Source organism: Phoca vitulina, unplaced genomic scaffold (genome assembly GCF_004348235.1).
Source record: "Phoca vitulina isolate PV1807 unplaced genomic scaffold, GSC_HSeal_1.0 scaffold1, whole genome shotgun sequence".
Lineage (NCBI taxonomy): Eukaryota > Metazoa > Chordata > Mammalia > Carnivora > Phocidae > Phoca > Phoca vitulina.
The window spans coordinates 59738016-59759225 of record NW_022589704.1 but is presented as its reverse complement, the minus strand read 5'-3'; the positions used below and the strand labels follow the sequence as shown (position 1 = coordinate 59759225).

The following is a 21210-nucleotide window of genomic DNA, read 5'->3' as shown; positions in this document are numbered from 1 at the left end:
ATTATACACATATAAGATATACGCATACACATGCTAATGTATATACATGCAAATATGCATGAATATTCTTACCCGTTTCTTTTTACACAAATGATAATATAACTATAGATACTGCTCTGTACATCTTGCTTTTTTCCAATTCAGTCATTTTGAAAAGCAATTCAGCAATATATATACATATACGTATCATATATAAAGAACTATACGAATGCTCACGTCCTTTGACAAGGAATCCTGGGTCTGACTCCTATGAAAATTTAAAAGAAGGAAGAACTAAACACAAGATGCAAAATAAAAAAAAATACTAGAGATGGGTTATTGAGATCTTTGTTCTCTCTCCAATGGTTTGAGAGCTGCTTGCTTTCCTTAATCAGATGTCAGTTTTCAAAAAAGAGAATATGAAAACATTTCAGAGTTAGTATTAACAAAATGTGGCAACTAAGTCTCCCTTTCTTTTTGCCACATAGGTGTCTCACATCTAACACTAATACCTGAATTTGACTGCCAGGATTACCACCACTACACACAGAACACACACACACACAGAGAAATTATACTGTACTTACAGAATCACCAGGATTTCACAACATTCTTGACTTTATCAGGAAATAAAGCAGCCTTAGCACAAACCAAGGACACAGCAGCCAACAAGGAAAACAAATGCTTTTGTTGACAAGTACCGGAACAGGCTTTGCCAGTATCTGGGGTTATAAATGATGCCAGAGAATCACTTACCCTGAGGTATTTTGCTAGTGTTTTCCCCAACTCTCCTAGTCTATTTTAACTTGATTTGAACTGAAAGATAAAGTGTATAGCTCAGAGGGAAAAAAAACAACTCTTCTCATCCATAAGGAGTTAGTACTTGACTTTTGCAGGAGACAGTTAACTAATTAACTCATTAAATTAGAGACAATTACTTGGCAATGTCAGTGAGTCTGTTTGCCTGAACAGACAGAACAGAAGAGGGAGTATAGAACTGAAACTAGAATCTACCCACAGTCAGTCAAGATGCTAAAACATTTTAGATATTATGTTAACAAAGAAAAGCAGGTACCTTAAAAACAGATGATATATTTAAACCAAAAGTATATTTTTAAATACTTTCAAAAAAAGAATGACCCATTTATTTTAAACAGCTTCATTACTTTCAATGTTTATTTTAATTGACTGCATAATAATGTTTTAAACAAAGTAAACATGGCCTTGAGTAACACAAAGGCTAGAAATCAGAATAGATTAAGTAGCCATTTTGAGACCTCTTTCTGCTAACCAAAATGACTCTCATATTTATACTAAAAACAATAAAAAGCAATGTAAAACAAAGTTTTGGGTCTACCATGCTAACAGTTATGCTAAAAATTTAATCTATCAACTAACTTATTCGTTTCATAATATCATTTCCATTTTGTTCCTGTCATTTCAAAGAGTGAACCAAAATTAAAAGAAATTGACCAAATATTATATCCATACTCCAAATAACTTCAGAGTTAATCATTTGCCATTTCAAAGATGTCTCTTAAGCAGTTGTAAATCCCTCTTGGGCAGGAAGTCAAGGACACGTGAAAGACACTGACAAGAAGTAGCTGACAGTATCCAAACAAATATAGTGACTTATTTTCTTGATTAAACTTTTTCCAAATCCAACTCAAGTTTTGGAATGTAAAAGTGCACATAGATTTGACATTTCCAGAAATATTTAAATTTACATTGAGTATAGTTCACATGTGCTTGAAAAAGTCTTTACATTCTGAAGATTGAGAAATAAAATGGATCTTAATGAAAGATTAGAATCTTTATTGCTGATGAAAGATGGTTTTCATCTTTCATCTAGGGTTTCACATATAGATATATGTACTTACACTATTGTACTTACACTGAACTACCTCTAGCTCCAAATGAGATCATGTTATCTAGAAATATTTTGCCTACCAAGCCAATAGATCAACATATCAAGGTCTCACTTGACTGAAGTAAGTTAGACAGTAGTAACTAACTCCTTTAACTATTTACCAAATTTTAACCTATATCACAGGTTACTATAAAGCAGACTTTACAAAGAGTTTTCACACAATCCTAAATTTCTATTGAGTAAGGAGGAAAAGAAGGTTAACATAAAATTCAATGACACAAATGAGTAAAAAACCCAAATAGTCTAAATGATACAAATTACCTGTTAAAATGGTTTAAGTTCAAAGACAAATAGATCCTTTGATATTTTATATGTCTAAAGGACTTTCAGAGATTATAAAGAAAAATTCTGGGGGCGCCTGGGTGGCTCAGATGGTTAAGCGTCTGCCTTCAGCTCAGATCATGATCCCAGGGTCCTGGGATCAAGCCCCGCATCGGGCTCCTGCTCAGTGGGGGGCCTGCTTCTCCCCCTCCCTCTGCTTCTCCCCCTGCTCATGTTCTCTCTCTCTCTCTCTGTATCTCTGTGTCTCGAATGAATAAAAAAAAAAAAAAAAAAATCTTAAAAAAAAATAAAAATAAAATTAAAAAAAAGAAAAATTCTGATCTGCTATAACTATAAAGCGGATTACTTTTTAAAAAGCATAGTTGTATCAATGATTTTCTTTTTAAGTATGCACACCAAAACCAAGGTAATATATTTAGAGGCACTACTTAAAATCTGCTAATTTCAAATCTTCCGGTCATTCTGCATTTACTTAAAAAACATTTATCAAGTACCGATTGTGTGCTACACACTATGCCTGGTACTAGGGATGCAAAGATCACAAAAACATAATTCCTACCCTCACATAGCTCAGAGACGGTAGCATGATGGACACCGAAACCAGGGTCAGAAAACGAGTTTTAATCCCCTGTGCAATTTCTTGAGTGAAACATAGCTTCTTTGAGCCTCTTTAATGAAACAGTACAGAAAGATAGCTGTCTTGATGTAAGGGAAAAAATGAGATCTTGAACACCAAAGTACCTGGAAATTGTAAAACTAATGCATATTGAAATACTGTAGTTCTTCTAAAATGCTTAGAAACACAGAAAAGCATAGGGTCCCAATTTCCCTCCTTTGCTTATTTAATTATTCTGCTTTTGCCCAAGCATGAAGGAGTTATTGTTCTAACTCTTCATCTTCCTCCAAACCAAGGTTTCCTTGGGGGTGGCTTCCACTATTCTTGGGTTTACCACATCAGTCCTAACTGGTCTAGCCAGCTTCATCTCTGCTTATCTAACATGGGGCTGTAATATGAGTTAAAACACACTGTTGCTCTATGACTTTGTTCCAACTGAGATGAACTGACATTTTTCAGATCTCAATATCCTTTTAATTTCAGCAACTCTCAAATGACAATGTCACAAAGTTTGGTAATTACGGATATCACATAAAGCATTTCCCATGTATAAAAATGAATACATTAACAATGGAAGAGCTGAGCATACAAAGTTAATCCTCTTGCTGTCCTTCACTTTTACTGCTCTTACTCCTAACAGAAGCCAAATTTAGTCAGGAATGTATGCCCTTTCACTACACGAGCACTCTCCATGAGGAGCAAACTGCAATGGGTCTGACACACAAACCCTGTTACAACAGTACAATGTGGAATTCATCTATCATAAGTAATACTTTAGTAAGAAAAAATACTTTTAACACATACGGCCAATTTTTTAAAAGATTTTAATTAGCGATGCAAAATTTTTTTTGATATTTACTAAAATCAACTACACATGCATTAGGAAAAGGTAATTTTATCCATCTGATTTTATTTATTTATTTATTTATAAGATTTTATTTATTTATCTGTCAGAGTGAAAGAGAGAGAGAGAGAACAAGCAGGGGGAGTGGTAGGCAGAGGGAGAAGCAGGCTCCCCACTGAGCAAGGAGCCCGATGCACAACTCAATCCCAGGACCCCAGGATCATGACCCAAGCCAAAGGCAGACACTTAACTGATTGAGCCACCCAGGTGTCCCATCCATCTAATTTTAACTAGCACTTTCTGTTGCATATTTCACAAACACTAGAATCAAACCTTCTATTTCATTTTACAAAAAAAGTTCTCCAAAAGTCTGCTTTCTAACTCAGCTTGTTTCCATGAAATATTATGTGCTTATTTTTCTTTTTGCTTCAGTATATGTATTTTTACTGTCCATTATATCAAGTCCTACTGTCGGCTACTAAAAAATGCAAGTCCTAACAGAGCATGGAGGTACAAGACCCTTGTTAATCACTGAAATCAACTGAAACTACCATAATAAACGAGGTCTACCAAAACAATTTTCCCCTCAAAATGGCCAGAAACCTTGGAAATAAAATAATGACCCCAGAGAACTCAATAACTCAAACTAGAATGCTTCTCAGGACAGATTAAGTTGTATAATTAATTTGCATTGTTCTTAAAATAATACTTCAATCTCTTGGTCTAAGTAACCATGGGAACATACAAGGAGCATATATATTTGTAAGCCTGAGCAACTCATGTCTTTGACAATCAAGGTGCAGCTCCTAGGGGGACAGAATGCTTTAATGTTGGTAAGCTTTGATTAAATACCAAGATTTTTGCCACAGAGATAGAAGGACCTTTATCCTGGTGGGGAGTGGAAAATATTAAAAGATTTAAGAGACAGATCAAACAAATGTAATGTATGAACATGGCTTGGATCCTGATTTTAATAAAACAACTTTAAAAAATGAAACAATTAGGGAAATTTCAACACTGAATTGAAATCCACATTATTAAGGAATATTTTTACCTGTAATAATCGAATTATGGTTTGATGGTTTTCAGAGTCATCACCTTTAGAGATACGAAAATATTTGTGTATGCAGTGATACAATGTCTGGGAATTGCTTCAAAATAATCCAATGCAGCTGCAATACAGACGAAGCAAGATCAGCCATAACAGTTGGTGAAGCTGAGTGATGGATATATGGTAATTCATTATACTATTTTCTCTAACTGTATACAGGTTTAAAATTTTCCATAATTAAAAAAGACTTTTTAAAAGACAGAAAAAGAATGAGATGATTCTATATGTACTAACATACCCCTATCTCCAAACAATATTAACTAAAAAAGCCAAGTTGCTTTGAAGTACATAAAGCAAGTCTCTTCCATTTACTGTATAACCTTGATCAAGTTACTTAACTCTTCTAGGGCTCAGTTTCCTCATCTATGAAAATGGGAATATTAATGATTCCTATCTTATAGAGTTGTTTTGAGGATTAACTATAAAGATTTGTATAGAATACTTACAATAGTGCCTGACACATAATAGTGATTCAGTAAGTAAGCAATGGCACATTCTAGAAGCCCAGTAGTGGCTATGGCACTGGTTTCAGTGAATGATGCTTCAGAAACTTCAGTAATATTAAGTAAAAGAGAGCTGGACAGCACAAGGAAATGATTTTTAAGTTACACACTGAAGAATGAATTACAAGTCTCTCTTTTAGGTCTGTGTCTTGGTATTTCAGAGCCTACTTGGACTATTATTCCTTCTCTGGTCCAGACTGAGCAGTTGAAGTTTCCAAAAACAACTCTGTACACATCTTTCATAGTCTCTCAATCTTAGACCATGGCTATATCCCTTCTCAGAACCTATAAACTTGAGAGAAGTCACCTCTTATGGCGGTATTTCTGAATGTGGGGATTTGTAAAGATCTTCAGGTGTATGTCTCAAGAATGTGAGTAATTAGCTGATTACATACATAATCATAAACACATATTAACGTCTTAGTCACTTTATAGGTCCAGCACAGTTATCTGGGAAAGACAAGGGACTCAGATCTTATTCAGGAAAGAAAAATCTTCATCTCATCTTAGAAGAAAAGGAAGGGAACAAGGAACTAAGCTCCATGTGTCAGGCATCATTTACAAATTACCTCAGTTAATCTTTATAACATCCCTATGCGCTAGGTGTAGTTATCCCTTCTCAGACAGATGAGGAAACAGACTCCAAAGCTAATATAAATGCCTACAGTCATACAGCAAAAAGGGAGCAAATAAGGACTCAAATCCAGATCAGACTACAAAGCCATTGTAGGCTCCAGCTACTGGTCTTCTGGATGAAAAGGAGTCAGTGAGGCCTCACTCAAGGTAGTCTAAGAACCCCAGGGACAGGAGGAAATTAAATAGGAAGGCTCACAGTCTACTCAAAGCAGTCATCCATAAGAAAGCACAGAAATGTATAAGAAAGCTTACATAATAGATCAATATGATCTACTTAAATATGATCTATTCAAAATGTAAACTGAATTATTCCACTTCCAAGGTGAAAGACCTTCAGTAGTTTCAACAACGCTCTTAAAAAAAAAATCCAAACTCTTCTGTGGCCTGCAAACAAGGCCATGCCTGATACGGCTCTCCTTCAGCCTCATCTCTTACTGGCCATTCACTCCCTCACTAACTGACACTTCAGGCACACTGGCCTCCTTTCTGTTTGCCGAACATACAAACCCTTATCTCTGTCTAGGCCTTTAGACTTGTGAGCCCTCTGTTCAGAATTCTCTCTACCCACCTTTTAGTCTCATCTCTAGTATCACCTCCTCAGGGGTCTTTCCTGACCACCCCCTTGAAAAATGATGGCCTTTTCCATCATTCTGTTTATTTCCTTATCAGACTTATTACCTTCTGCAGCTGCTTTTTGTTTTTTTTCCAAGTCTGTGGGCTTTACTATTGTCTATCTCACCACGACCTAGAATGTGAGGTTTTACCTTCACTGAAATCCTCTATCTAAAATCTATAAAGGTAGGAGCACCTGGGTGGCTCAGTCAGTTAAGTGTCTGCCTTTGGCTCAGGTCAAAATCAAGCCCCACAGCAGGCTCCCTGCTCAGTGGGAAGTCTGCTTCTCCCTTTTGCCCTGCCTCTCCTCCTGGCTCATGATTGCTTTCTCGCCCCCCCACAAATAAATACATTTTTTTAAAAAAATCTTTAAAATCTATAAAGGTAGAACCTAGCACAATGCCTAACCTGGCACATGGCAGACAATTAAAAATATATTGATGGGTAATAGAACACAACAGGGCATTTAATAACACTAATTTTCTCATCTTTTCAATTATTTTTCAATCCTTCAGTTGACTCAAGGATAAAGTCTATGGTGTGAGTATGCCCTTAATGCCTAACCCTTTTTTTTAATGAAAACTCTATATAGTTTATGGCAAGTACTAATATACTAAAGATAGGGGCGCCTGGGTGGCTCAGTTGTTAAGCATCTGCTTTCGGCTCAGGTCATGATCCCAGGGTCCTGGGATCGAGCCCCACTTTGGGCTCCCTGCTCAGTGGGAAGCCTGCTTCTCCCTCTCCCACTCCCCCTGCTTGTGTTCCCTCTCTCGCTATGTCTCTCTCTAATAAATAAATAAAATTTTGGGGGCGCCTGGGTGGCTCAGTCGTTAAGCGTCTGCCTTTGGCTCAGGTCATGATCCCAGGGTCCTGGGATCGAGCCCCGCATCGGGCTCCCTGCTCAGTGGGGAGCCTGCTTCTCCCTCTCCCACTCCCCCTGCTTATGTTCTCTCTCCCGCTGTGTCTCTCTCTGTCAAATAAATAAATAAAATCTTTAAAAAAAAATTTAAAAAATAAAATTTTTAAAAATAATAATATACTAAAGATAAAGGCTACCATCTTCAATGCCCACATTATAAAGAACTGGTGAAAACTTAATCAGTCAGATACCCTTTTGTGTGTCTCATACTGGGTTTATTCAACCCAATTTAGTCTGGGAAGTCCTCTTTTAACTTCAGGTTCTGAACTGCTAAATTCTTACTTTTTAAATTATTCACTTGATCAAAATCTAATACATATACATCAAGACTTTGTTTTTATTTTCCCCTAATTCTTCTATAAGCATATATATGTGTAAATATAAATACAACATATACAAAATGACTTTTAGAAAACTATAATCATGCTATATACACTTATTTACATCTTTCTTATCTCACTTAATAGTACATTGGAAATCTCTCTAAATCAGCTGAAATAGGCCTAACTCATTCTTTTTAGTTCTGCATAATTTTCCATGGGATGGTTATTCCATAATTTTTCTACTACTCCCCTTTGATAACATTTCTCTTGTTTCTTACTTTTTTTCCCTCAAGGAACAAATGAGTGCTGCAACTAACAACCCTGTACATATATATTCTTTTTTTTTTTTTTTTTAAGATTTTATTTATTTGAGAGAGAGAGAATGCAAGTATGCCTGTACAAGCAGGGGGGAGGGGCGGGGGGATAGGGACAAGCAGACTCCCTGCTGAGCAGGGAGCCTGATTCAGGATTAGATCCCTGGACCCTATGATCATGACTTGAGCTGAAGGCAGCCACTTAACCGACTGAGCCACCTAGGCGCCCCTTGTACATATATATTCTTATGAGTATTTTTATTTCTCTGGGATAAATATCCCAAAGGTTGGATTGTTTGTTCAAATGGTATCTTCTTTCTATTTTAAACTATCGCCAGATTGCTTTCCAAAGAGTCTTTGTTTCCACAAATACCCTGTGAGAGCACCTTTTTCCTCCACATTGAGCCTCAGTAGATGTTATCATTTGTAGTCCACATTCCATGCTTCTGAAAACATAGCCCTAATACCTATTCCAACAAAGTGGAAGTGTCTCCTGCTAAAAGTCCTGCTTAACTCCCTTCTCAGCTCCAGGTTACTGCCCAAAATAAATAAATACGTAATATGTAAACAAATTATTTATTGAATAAAAGGATATTTCTTTCAATTAAAAATTAAATGTTATCATAAAATCCCTAAGGAAGAATCACTCTTTGCTTTATATTAGCAGCATCTTCTTCCACTTCTTCTCTAAAATAACACAGAAGAAAATGAATTTTCATAATTTTTATATGGGATATGATCTTCATTGTTACATTGGTGATAATGAGAAAAAGAACAGGGTGGGGCACCTGGGTGGCTCAGTCGTTAAGCATCTGACTTCAGCTCAGGTCATGATCTCAGGGTCCTGGGCCCGAGTCCCATGTCAGGCTCCACGCTCAGCAGAGAATCTGTATCTCTCCCTCTCCCTCCACTCCTCCCCCTGCTTGTGCTCTTCCTCTCTCTCTCAAATAAATAAATAATAAAATCTTCAAAAAAAAAAAAAGAAAAAGAACAGGATGGAAATAATATTTGAGTTCTATATTGCACCATGTTTCTAGTCTAACATATGTAATGATAGTCTCAACGTGTGTTGCTTTTACCGTACAATACATTGATAAATAAACAACAAAAAGTCTACCAACTGAAAAAAAAGAGAGACCTTGACAAACAATTCACTTAAAACAGTTTTTGATAAACCTACTTTGCCACAAAGCATAGTCTAGATCAACTCCTCATTTTGAAGTTTGTCAGGTTTATAACAAACAGCCTGTGACATTCCTGTTATCCTCACCTTACCTCCTTCATTGCTTCTATTGTCTCCTTTTGCTACTGTGTATTTCTGATGTAGCAAAATTGGGTCAATGATAGTGTGTGGGTGAGAGAGGTAAAAGAAGAGATAAATCAAGAAATGACAGTTGTAAAGATAGTAATAGTAAGATCTTAACTTGACAACCGATTGTAAAATTATAGCACAATCTAACACATACCAATTCATTTGTTGTGCTCCAATTTCATGAACTTGTAGGGGACAGGAAAAAGTAGAATCCAAGTGAATATTATTGTTCTTTTTTTTAATTGAAAATATAGCTCATCAAAATTTGAGAAGCAATGAACACAGAAAAAATAAACCTATTTCCCTATATTCAAAATGATAATGTGCTTTACTTTTATAAAGCCCTTCTCACAAACTTGCACACATAATTCCATTAAATATAGAGAGATCAGCACTTTCAAAGAGGAATATTTTGCCGATGACAAAAACAAATGAGTATTTGTGAATTAGAGAGTTAATCTAAATTTTACAAAAAACAGCTTTCAATTAGGGGCACCTGGGTGGCTCAGATGGTTAAGCATCTGCCTTCGGCTCAGGTCACAATCTTCGGGTCCTGGGATCCTAGGATTGAGCCCCACATAAGACTCCCTGCTCAGCGGGGAGTCTGCTTCTCCCTCTCCCTCTACCCTTCCCCGAACTCGTGCACGCACACGCACTCTCTCTCACACACAAATGAATAAAATCTTTTTTTTTTTTTTAAAGATTTTATTTATTTATTTGAGAGAGAGAGAATGAGAGAGAGCACATGAGAGGGGGGAGGGTCAGAGGGAGAAGCAGACTCCCCACCGAGCAGGGAGCCTGATGTGGGACTCGATCCAGGGACTCCAAGATCATGACCTGAGCCGAAGGCAGTCGCTTAACCAACTGAGCCACCCAGGCGCCCGAATAAAATCTTTTTTTAAAAAAAAAAGCTTTCAATTGTATTCCAAAATTCAAAATTAAATATTCTCTGTAGTCTTTAAACAGCTCAAATGATCCTAAACTCAAGCGGCCCCAAAATCCTACCAAAATTATAACAAATTATACTAATAACAATAACCTATATTTTAATCTTTGACTATATCTTTTTGAAACTACCTTAAATTCCATTGGGACGATTCTCCCTAGTTCTCCTCTTCCTCCTTCCCACTTCAATTGTGGATATCACTTATAACTCAGTCCCTTATTCCTGGTCTTGTTTCTTTTATATTTAATCCCATCACCACAAGGATTTATCTACCACCTGTATAAATTTGTCTCTCCCCAAACCTGACAGATTCAACATAATGGGACATATTTATTTAACAACCCAACTTAAACTGCTCCCCCCCAAAAAAAATCCCCAAATGGATGCCTTATCAATTAACATCTATCCAGATTCACTACTTCTTCCTTTACTTTTATATTTAATACCAAATTCAATGGATTCATCCTTACAAAGTCCCTGGTATTGTCCTTCCTTTCCTTTTCCCCAGCCATCAGCCACTCCAGATCATTATCTCCCACATGTATTATTTCAATAGCCTCTTAGCTGATCTCCCTACCTACTTCCAACCTCTCCACACTTTATCCAACATACACAAAGAGCTGTCAGAATTCACCACTTCAATTTGCTCACTCAGAAACCAATAGTGCCTCCCTACTGTTTCAAATCCAAACTCACTGGCCAAATGTTCTAGGTAGTTACAGTGTAAAGGCACTTTTTTTTCATCACCTAAGTAACCAGATTTTTTTCCTTTAACTTAACAAACACAGCTGCCATTAGCCCCTCATATACCTCTAGCTTTCAAAATATTACCTGCCCCCCCGCCTGGGTGGCTCAGTCATTAAGTGTCTGCCTTCAGCTCAGGTCATGATCCCGGGGTCCTGGGATCAAGCCCCGCGTCGGGCTCCCTGCCCCGTGGGGAGCCTGCTTCTCCCTCTCCCACTCCCCCTGCTTGTGTTCCTGCTCTCGCTATCTCTCTCTGTCAAATGAATAAATAAAATCTTTAAAAAAAATATTACCTGCCCCCCATTTTGAGACCCCACAAGTGATTTAGTGTAAGGGTTAAGAGTACAGGTTCTGCAGTTTGATTGGAATCCAGCCTCCACCACTTAAGGACTAAATGACATTAACCAAGTCATTTAACTTCGTCTATTTAACAGGGACTCCAACCCTACCTCCTAGGGCTGTTAGGAAAATTAATGTAATACCCTTAACGCATTAGGCCATTGCCCAGCACAGCGCAGAATGATCAATAAAAGTTAGCCATTGTCATTATTATTACAGCCACTTTGATCCAGGCAAGCCAATTTGATTGCTCTTCCAGAGGCTATGCATTTGACTTCATTATTCTTGACTCCCTCAACCACAACCTGTTAGAGATTGAATGGGTCTGAGAGAGGAGCTAGTCACATGTCCATTACCATTCACGTCTTGGCTCAATCCTCTCTTTTGATTATTCAACAGGTGTCTACTGCTAAACTAAATACAACTGCACACACAGCACACAGCAAACAGTCCTTAGTAAATATTTTTTGGGTAAATATATTAAATGCTAAAGAAATATGTAGTTAGTATGTATTTTTGCCTATTATCTCTAAAATATTAATAAACCATATGTTTCTAAAATAAAACGGTTTCTAAACAATGTCCTATAGCTTCAAGTAACTATAGTTTGAAGTACTCAAGACAGGAATAAAAAAATCTGCTATCTTACTTGGTAACTGTTCTCAAATTGATTCAACTAAATTTATTATATCTTTCTAGCTGCTGAAAATAAATGTCTATGATCTCTTATCTATCAAGAATTCTTGGGTCAATGCTTTATAACTAGTGCTAAATGCACTGTTATGAATTCCCCAATTTTTCAATATAAAAATAAAATAAGGTCATCATCCAAAATAATGTGTAAAAAGATAATGGTAAGGGAGCACCTGGCTGGCCCAGTCAGTAGGGCATGCGATTCTTGATCTCAAGGTTGTAATTTCGAGGCCCACACATTGGGTGTAGATATTACTTAAAAATAAAAATCTTTAAAAAAAAAGATAATGATGGGGCGCCTGGGTGGCTCAGTTGATTAAGCGTCTGCGTTCAGCTCAGGTCATGATCCCAGGGTCCTGGGATCAAGCCCCTCATTGGGCTCCCTGCTCAGCAGGGAGCCTGCTTCTCCCTCTCCCACTCCCCCTGCTTGTGTTCCCTCTCTCACTGTATCTCTCTCTGTCAAATAAATAAATAAAATCTTTAAGAAAAAAAAAAGATAATGGTAAGATTTAAAAGTCAAAAAGCTAGGCATAGTCCCAGCTCTCTCCTTATATTTCTATCCTCCGTCCCCCAAAAAACCAAATCCATGCAGAATTAGATTTTTTTTTCCATAGGGTTTTTAAGATTTATTTATTTAAGGGCGCCTGGGGGGCTCAGTCATTAAGCATCTGCCTTCGGCTCAGGTCATGATCCCAGGGTCCTGGTATCGAGCCCCACATGGAGCCTGGCAATGGGCTCCCTGCTCGGCAGGAAGCCTGCTTCTCCCTCTCCTACTCCTCCTGCTTGTGTTCCTGCTCTCGCTGTCTCTCTGTGTCAAATAAATAAAATCTTAAAAAAAAAAAAAAGATTTATTTATTTAATTTTAGAGAAAGAGAGAGCAGGGGGTAGGGGAAGAGGAAGAGAAACTCAAGCAAACTCCCCACGGAAAGCAGAGCCTGACATGGGGCTCAATCTCATGACCCTGAGATCAGACGTGAGCCAAAATCAAGAGTCCAACGCTTATCGGATTGCGCCACCCAGGCGCCACTCCCTAAGATTTTTAAAGCTGAAAGGACCTCGATTTCCATTTCCTGACGCCCCACTGAATCCCACATATGAAGGTGAAGCCCAGAAAGGCCAGACAGATAGCCTACAGGTACAACAATCAGAGGCAGGTCGGGGAATTGAACCCACCATTCCTGACACCTTCACTACATCATGCATCTTTCAACTGATTTCTTCCATGTCTACTTAATCTAGAAAAAATTAACTATATCACACGAACTTTTCACAGAACAACTAAGTATACGGTGCGGTTAATACTGACATATTTTTCCGTTATTTTCAAGAACACTTGTGAGGAATAAAGGTTTCAAGCCATAAACAGATCATTTCTATTACAATTACTTATGTTCTGGAAATGATGCTTCCCTTTATCAGATTTTGTAAAATTTAAGCTTCCAATTTTTGCTAATTCTTTTTCATGAACTACACATATGTATGGTCATCTAGGCAGCCTCCTCCCCAACAAAAGCTTAAGCAATCCATGCCTCAGATAAAAATGTCATCTATTCCAGGCTGATCAGCATATGTTAGAATCTGTTCCTAATATAGAATCATAGACTTCTGGAGTTGGAAGGAACCTTGGAGATCACCTCTCATTTTCCAGAGGAAACAAATACCCAGCAGGGACCTGCCCAAGGTCAAAGTTTCTATATAAGAACGCAGCTCCAGAATAGAAAGTTTTCAAAAGAATATTTCAGAGAAAAACACCGTATTTGGTGGAACACCTTAGCTTGTCTCCCTTTTCATCTATTTCTTAAGTATAACTTCCTGCCTGAGGAACTTCTGAAATTTAAGAAAAGAAAGCAAAACAAAAAAACTAAGACAACTTTTTAAGTCTGCAGCCAAGTTGCTGATCTTAGAAACTTAGCAGAAGGTGGATCTTTGCAAGAATTGCAGACAGTAACATTTTGTAACAAACCTTAAAAGCTGATAAATATAAATAAGTAGAGGGAGAGAAGACACACACAAATTAACAATAACTATAATATTCTTATCTCTGTAACAAATTACATAAATGCTTATAAGGAGGAAAACTATAAACTTGCAACTTTCAAGAAAGAAATTTAATCACCATACCTAGTAATTACACAAGAGTGTCAATACATTTTGAAATAAAATTTTGATCATAGTGCTTAAGGGAAGCCAGAAACTCTTTTTAGTGTTCTTCTTTACATATTTTAAGTCATGTTAAAAAAAAAACAGTATTTTGAGGAAAATATTTTATCAAACCTTAATAAAAAAATCTTTATTCAAACCTTAAATTATAAGCTATATTTGTCTATCCATATTTTTAAAAATAAATGAAAATAGAACAATCCTGAAAGTTAAGGCCTGAAAAGCACTAAATTTACATCTTTTTTTTTTTTTTGGTCCCAATAAAAGAGCATGCTACATAAGCCAATTTACCTGTAGGAATATGTTTCTTAACTCATGGGGATCACCTCGCTTGGTTGTTTGCACCTGTAAGAAAAAAAAAGCCAGTTAATGCTTTACTAGAGACCACATAATCTCTTCAGATTAGAGTTCTCAGATGCTAACAATCAATGCTTTTATCTTTTATAAGGGTGTTTGGTTTAAAACAAACCAAAAGAACTAATACTGATAACACCTGTCAAATTGGAGCTCTGTGACTACAGGGGGGAAGTACAGGTGTGAAGAGCTTAATATATAGCAAATCTCCCAGATTCCTCTGGACTGGAAAGGGAAGGCAGTGAGGATCAATCTCTTACTTTACTCCACATCCACTAGCAACACAATAGCAACCACCCACCTCCAAATCAAGAGGCCATCAAGAACAGAGCAACAGGAAAGTTGAAACACCCAAATTAATCGCCTGGCCTAGCAGCCTTTCTTCCCCATGTAAAGCAATCCAGAAAATAATTATCTCCTCTCTTTCTCCACCCAAGCTAAAATATGAAAGCTGCGACAATGTTTCCAGATACTTTCGACATCCTGCCACCTGCAGCACAAATGCCAACCACTGCCCCAGGCCCCACTGAAGCCCCAAATTACTCAATTACTCACCCCCTCCCCCACTGCAAAACACAGATGCCTTAGGTATCCCCGGCTTTACATGCCACTTCCTCCTACTCCCTTTCTGATGCCCTCCAAGTCCGGGCTCACAATCCCATGCATCTAGAGCAGGACACTACTCTTCCTCCTCCGACCTGTGGTCCTCAGAAGCCCCTCCAACTCCTAATCCCTCCTACTTCCCCTCCCCCAGCCGGGCATCCTCTCCCTCCGGTCCAAGCCGCACACAGCTCTCCCACCCACAAGCTGGAGCCCCAGGATACGCTATCTAAGAACCAGGCAACGAAGAAAATGATGAGAGGTGAGGGGCTGAAGGCAAGGTCCCCGGAATGGCTCTTATGCAATAAAGGCAGCAGCAGAGAGTTGGGAGTCACCTTGACCGCCATGCTGTGCTCGGAAGCCGGGGACGAGCAAAGTGAGCGAGCAAGGCCGAGCTGTCAGGGCGCGCGCGCGCCGCCTCCCCGGCCGCGCCCGCCCTCCCGCTCGCCGGCGCCGCGCGCGTCCCTATGCAAATGAGCCCGGGGCGGGGCGGGAAGAGGGCCCCGAATCCCCGCCAGAAAGGGAGCTGGACTGGGGCGGGCGGCCTGCCTCGCTGGGGAGGAGGACGAGCCTCCCACGGGGAATGCTGGAGTGCCAGTCCTGGGATTCCGACGCGCCGCGTGGTTGCCTACAGCTGAGTCGCCGCCCGGAAAGCCCCAGGTTTCTTAAGGCCTCTTAGTGGATGTGGCTTTGGGCACCGACTTCAGCCAAAGTTGTTTTCTCCTGAGACTTAAAGGAACGCTTGGGATCCAGATTAAGCAAGATTTCGACGGATCGAATGACAGACATGTCCCATTGATGATAATAATAATAAATGAATTAATTACAACAAATGCCAAATACTGACAATAAAAAAGATGGGGGACCATGCACTCTGGGGAAAACCTAAGGAAACATAGCGATAAATATGTCCTTAAATTGGCATGAGATGAATATGCTTAATATATTTGTAATTCTTCTCCTATTATAAAGCTTTATTAGTAGGCTCACTCCACACTCCTAATCACCCAAATCCTTTGTGCAATGAGGTGGGGCACAAATGCATATGGAAACAATCCATTTGTCTTTGACAGGACTGGTACTGAATCCTGGCCCGATCTGCCCCTACATAAACATTGCCAGTCCTGCCTAAGTAGTACCTCTACCTTGAACCAAAATAATGTCTCTAAAACCGAATTTTGCCATTATGACTATATTGAACCACAGATTGATTCACTCAACAGACGTTTACTGGGCATCTATTATATGCCAGACATAGTCCTGCTTGTAAAAAATACAAAAACAAATAACATATAGTCCCTAACCTCTAGTATCTTACAGATTGTCAATGCGACCCCAAACCCCAACCTTAAGTATATTTCTTTTGTTTGTGACTACAGGCATACTTCCTGTTTTTAAAAAAAAAGGCTAACAACATAAGATTTATCTTAATCTCACTTAGTTCTGTAACCCCTCTCCACCCTCTTTCAAGTTTCCAATATTGGATCTAACAGGAGGCTTTCCTTTTCTCCAGTCTCACTAATCATAATATTTATGTTAAGTATCCAAGTTTACAGAAATGAGGAAAGAGGAGTGGCAAATGGAAATTGTTGATAAGGAATGCTACGTTACTAGTACTATAATGAGCTTTCCTGCTGCGGTTGGTTTAACTATTACATCTATTTATTCAGTTTGTTCCAAGTTCTTTTAACAATACTATTGGACATAAGGATTTACAAATTCATATTTTGTTCTTCTAGCACCTTATGCCCCTGATACTTTGCTCTCTCTTATTTCCTGAAGTTTCTCTAAGTAGGAATCTCAAAATGTTTATTTTACATTACTTTACAAGGGAATAATGTCTGTTTAGTAGGCGAAAGTTCCTCAGTTTGAATAAAAGTACTTAAGGGAAAGGAAGGCATTTATTTAAAATGAAAGAATTATTACCTATTGGAACATGTTGCTGACCAAATCTATATTGTTGGAGTGAAAATTTAGGGTCAGACCGGCCACTCCTACAGAGGAAGACAACATCACATTTAAACAGAGCCCACCACAATAATTCCTAGGAATAAGCACCAAGCCACAAGGAAAATTTTCTTGAATAAAAAAATAGCTGAGGGGCGCCTGGGTGGCCCACTTGGTTAAGCTTCTGCCTCTTGGTTTCAGCTCAGGTCTGATCTCAGGGTCACGAGATCAAACCCCACCAAGTTGGCTTGAGAATCTATCTCCCTCTGCCTCTCCCATTCGTGTGCTCTCTCTCTCTCTAAAATAAATAAGTTTTTAAAAAATAGGCTATCTTTGAAAAAAATTATATATATGTACATATCTCTTCAAAAAAATAGCTGATTTTGAGCAAATCCAAGACCTTCACTGGTGCTAATCTAGTTGCAATGGAGATGATGTAATAATTTAAAACTAAATAAGGCTAATATACAGAGAAAATAGAAAAGCTCAGCTACCATAAATAAAGGTGGGTTTTGATAGATTTTTTATCTATCCAAATATAATAAACAATAAAATGGATAAAGGAATTAAAATTGTAAACTATACAGAAATAAACCAAGTATTTAAAGGAATACAAAAGTCTATGAATTAGAGGGGCGCCTGGGTGGCTCAGTTGGTTAAGCGACTGCCTTCGGCTCAGGTCATGATCCTGGAGACCCGGGATCAAGTCCCACATCGGGCTCCCTGCTCAGCAGGGAGTCTGCTTCTACCTCTGACCCTCCTCCCTCTCATGCTCTCTGTCTCTCATTCTCTCTCTCGCAAATAAATAAAATCTTAAAAAAAAAAAAAAAAGTCTATGAGTTAGAGCTCCTACTCTGAAAAGCTTTGTGATCTATCCTGCTGTTATAATGATTGATGAAAGGTATTATTAAAAGTTAAACAAATTAAAACTTACTTTTGCCTCAATTGCAGATGATCAGGGTTGAAGGAAAACTTATTAGTTAATGGGGTATCAAAAGACAAACCTGTCAAATAATATTCACAATATATTTGGGAAAAGGTGGTAGAAATAGTTCAAAACTTTTCAGTTTTTTAAAATTACTTGCCAATAAAGTAATTTATAACTCTTTCCTTAAATTGCAAATGACATTTGTAAACAAGAAATAATTTTAAAACTATGGAACAACTATAAGTTGAAAACTTAATAATTAAAACCGTCTATAGAGAATGACATTTCAGAAAGCAAAATTGGAAGTTAAAGGCTAAAAGACTAGTTGCAAATATATTGCCATTAATAGCCACTTTTTAGAATTGATTTAATAAAAGATTCAATATGTAGCTTGACTGAGCTGGGAATTTAAATATGCTTGTAAAGTTGTTGCCCATGAAAATAATATACTACCCCAAATGCAAAACCAAAATATAGGTTTGCTAGACAAACCCGCAGAAACGTGTTTCTAACTCCCAAGCAGCTTACATTATATTAATTTGAAACCAGCCAGTCACTTTGTGGGTGAAAGTTAGAATTATACTAATGCCTAGTGTCTTAATAAACTAAAATATAATAATTAAAACAAGAGGCAATTGCCAATGAGCTTGCTCTGCCACAACTCCTGGCCTTCCTTCCATTTTTAATAACATATTATTTTTGTTTATCTTCTAGCCTCCTCCAATTATTTTACTGACATGAATACAATTTTTTTCTTGTTTCCATATCCCACACAAGCTACTATGGATGTCATCTTGCAAGAAGTAAATCCAGGTGGTGTATAAACACTTAGAAGAGCATTAGGATATCATTGACTGACTAAACCAGGAGTGAAGCTCTTCCTAGGTTAAAAGTACATATACCATCATTATGATGAGGAATAAGCTGCATTTTATGCCTCCCATCAAGATGAAGCTCACTAAAAATATTTGAAATAAATAGCATGATCTGACTTCGGCACACACACACAAAGGATATTTGAACATCTGGAATTTTTTTTTTAAGATTTTATTTATTTTTTGACAGAGAGAGACACGGTGAGAGAGGGAACACAAGCAAGGGGAGTGGGAGAGAGAGAAGCAGGCTTCCCGCGGAGCAAGGAGCCCGATGCAGGGTTCGATCCCAGGACCCCTGGATCATGACCTGAACGGAAGGCAGACACTTAACTGAGCCACCCAGGCGCCCCTGGAACTTTTTTTTTTAAGATTTTATTTATTTATTTGACAGAGAGATAGAGCACAAGTAGGCAGAGCAGCAGGCAGAGGGAGAGGGAGAAGCAGGCTCCCCGCTGAGCAGGGAGCCCGACGTGGGGCTCCATCCCAGAACCCTGGGAACATGACCTGAGCCAGAGGTAGACAGTTAACCAACTGAGCCACCCTGGCGTCCCTGAACATCTGGAACTTTTAAGTATATATTGGTTCTGACCTAATAGAATTATAAAATGGTTCTTTTTATTTTACTGAAACACTACAAAACTTAAATTTTATAAGATGTGCTTTAACTCCTTCCTTGCTAAGAGTCTATATGGGGAAATGGTAAGGGTAGGCTAGGGAGAAATATTAAGCGTTAGGTGTCCAAGTCTGAACAAATTATATTCTACTTCATAGGCTGACCTCAAAATCAATCAGAAAATTATTATTTCAACCCAAACCACTTATAGATACTAGATAAATTAGACATTTTAGGACTTCTCTATACCATACAAGTATTATACTCCCTCTATGAATATTTGGTCTTATTGAAATAAATTCTCTTTTTGGTGGAGAGGGAAGAGTGCGGTATCAAAAATCAGATGATATAGTTGTACTTTTGCAGTTACATCTTCCTAACCTGCTCTTCCTCACAGTCTGACTCTGAGTCCTATAAATTATGCGATGGGGATAACAGTGATCTTATTTTTGGACCACAGTCTTCTTTATTCCCTTGTGGAGGCAATAACAGTTTTCTTTTCAATGGATTTGGGAAGGAATTCATGGAATGAGCTGCTCTAGATGTTTAAGTCTGTGAGGGCCCTATCACTATACTAGTCATGTGTAAGCTGATATTTAGTGAAAAACCTTATGAACAGTTGGAGGATGGAACTAGATGAACTTTAATGCTTCTTTTAATACTCCAATGTCATGATTAAGAGTGAGCCAAATTTTAGCTAAAAAAAATTTATTGAGTGCCTTCTGTTTGCACTAAACTCACTGTTTCAACTATAGGAAATATAAGAAAAATAAATAGCATGATTCCCAAAGCATGGAGAATATTTGACTGTGGCAACTGCTATTATTCATTTTTTTTTTTTTTTTAATGAATGATACCAAACCTTCTGCATATGCCAAAGGCCAAGGCAGCTTTAGGTAATAATGTGGTAAAAAATCTGTGGTTTGCCACAAATTCCTGTCCCAATCAAAAGTATATAAATGGGACAATAAATACCCTGTTCAATCCCTCAGATGCCCACCTCTACCAATCCCTGGGGATTTACTTGGATCTGGTTTTTGACTCCCTTCTACTTAGAGGTCAACAAGGAAGGATGCTTGGAATCTGGTCCAAAGTAAAGAAAAATTTTCACTTTAAAAATTGTGCCGGGAGAAAAGCAAAGGCCTCAGAATATCCAAAGCAAAGTTGAAAAATAACAAAGTTAGGGGACTTACACTACCTGACTTCAAGATTCATTATAAAGCTAAAGAAATCAGTACAGTGTGGTACTGGCTGATATAAGGATTGATAAATAGATGAATGGAAGAGATTAGAGAGACCAGAAATAGATACAAAATTATAAAGTCATCTGATTTCTAGCAAAGGTACTAAAACAATTTAATGGGGCAAGGAATCTTTTCAACAGATGACTCTGGAATAACCAGAAATTCACGGGGGAAAGTCAATAAACTTCAACCTCTACCTCAAAACATACACTAAGACTGAGTTAAGATGAATCATAGACCTAAATCCAAAAGCTAAAATCATAACGCTTTTAGCAGAAAACATAAAATAATATCTTAGTGACTCAAAGGTAGGTAAAGGATTTTTAGTCAGCACATTAAAAGCAATAACCACAAATTAAGAAATTGATAAGTTAGATTGCACTAAA

The 21210-nt window shown here is 37.9% G+C and overlaps 1 protein-coding gene across 2 annotated transcripts in view; it reads right to left on the bottom strand.

The window, feature by feature from the left end:
• The window catches only part of SLC25A12 (solute carrier family 25 member 12), a 198042-nt gene that overhangs the window by 87667 nt on the left and 89165 nt on the right, over positions 1 to 21210 (bottom strand). Inside the window, exons 1-2 of one of the 2 annotated variants that reach the window (XM_032408158.1) lie at positions 15553 to 15637; positions 14555 to 14608 (exon numbers count right to left, since the gene is read on the bottom strand). In XM_032408158.1, coding sequence (XP_032264049.1) covers positions 14555 to 14608; positions 15553 to 15564 — 66 coding nt within the window. In that variant the 5' untranslated portion in view covers positions 15565 to 15637. Of the gene's footprint in view, positions 1 to 14554; positions 14609 to 15552; positions 15638 to 21210 lie in introns of those variants that run through there. The other variant, XM_032408150.1, reaches the window with a different exon arrangement.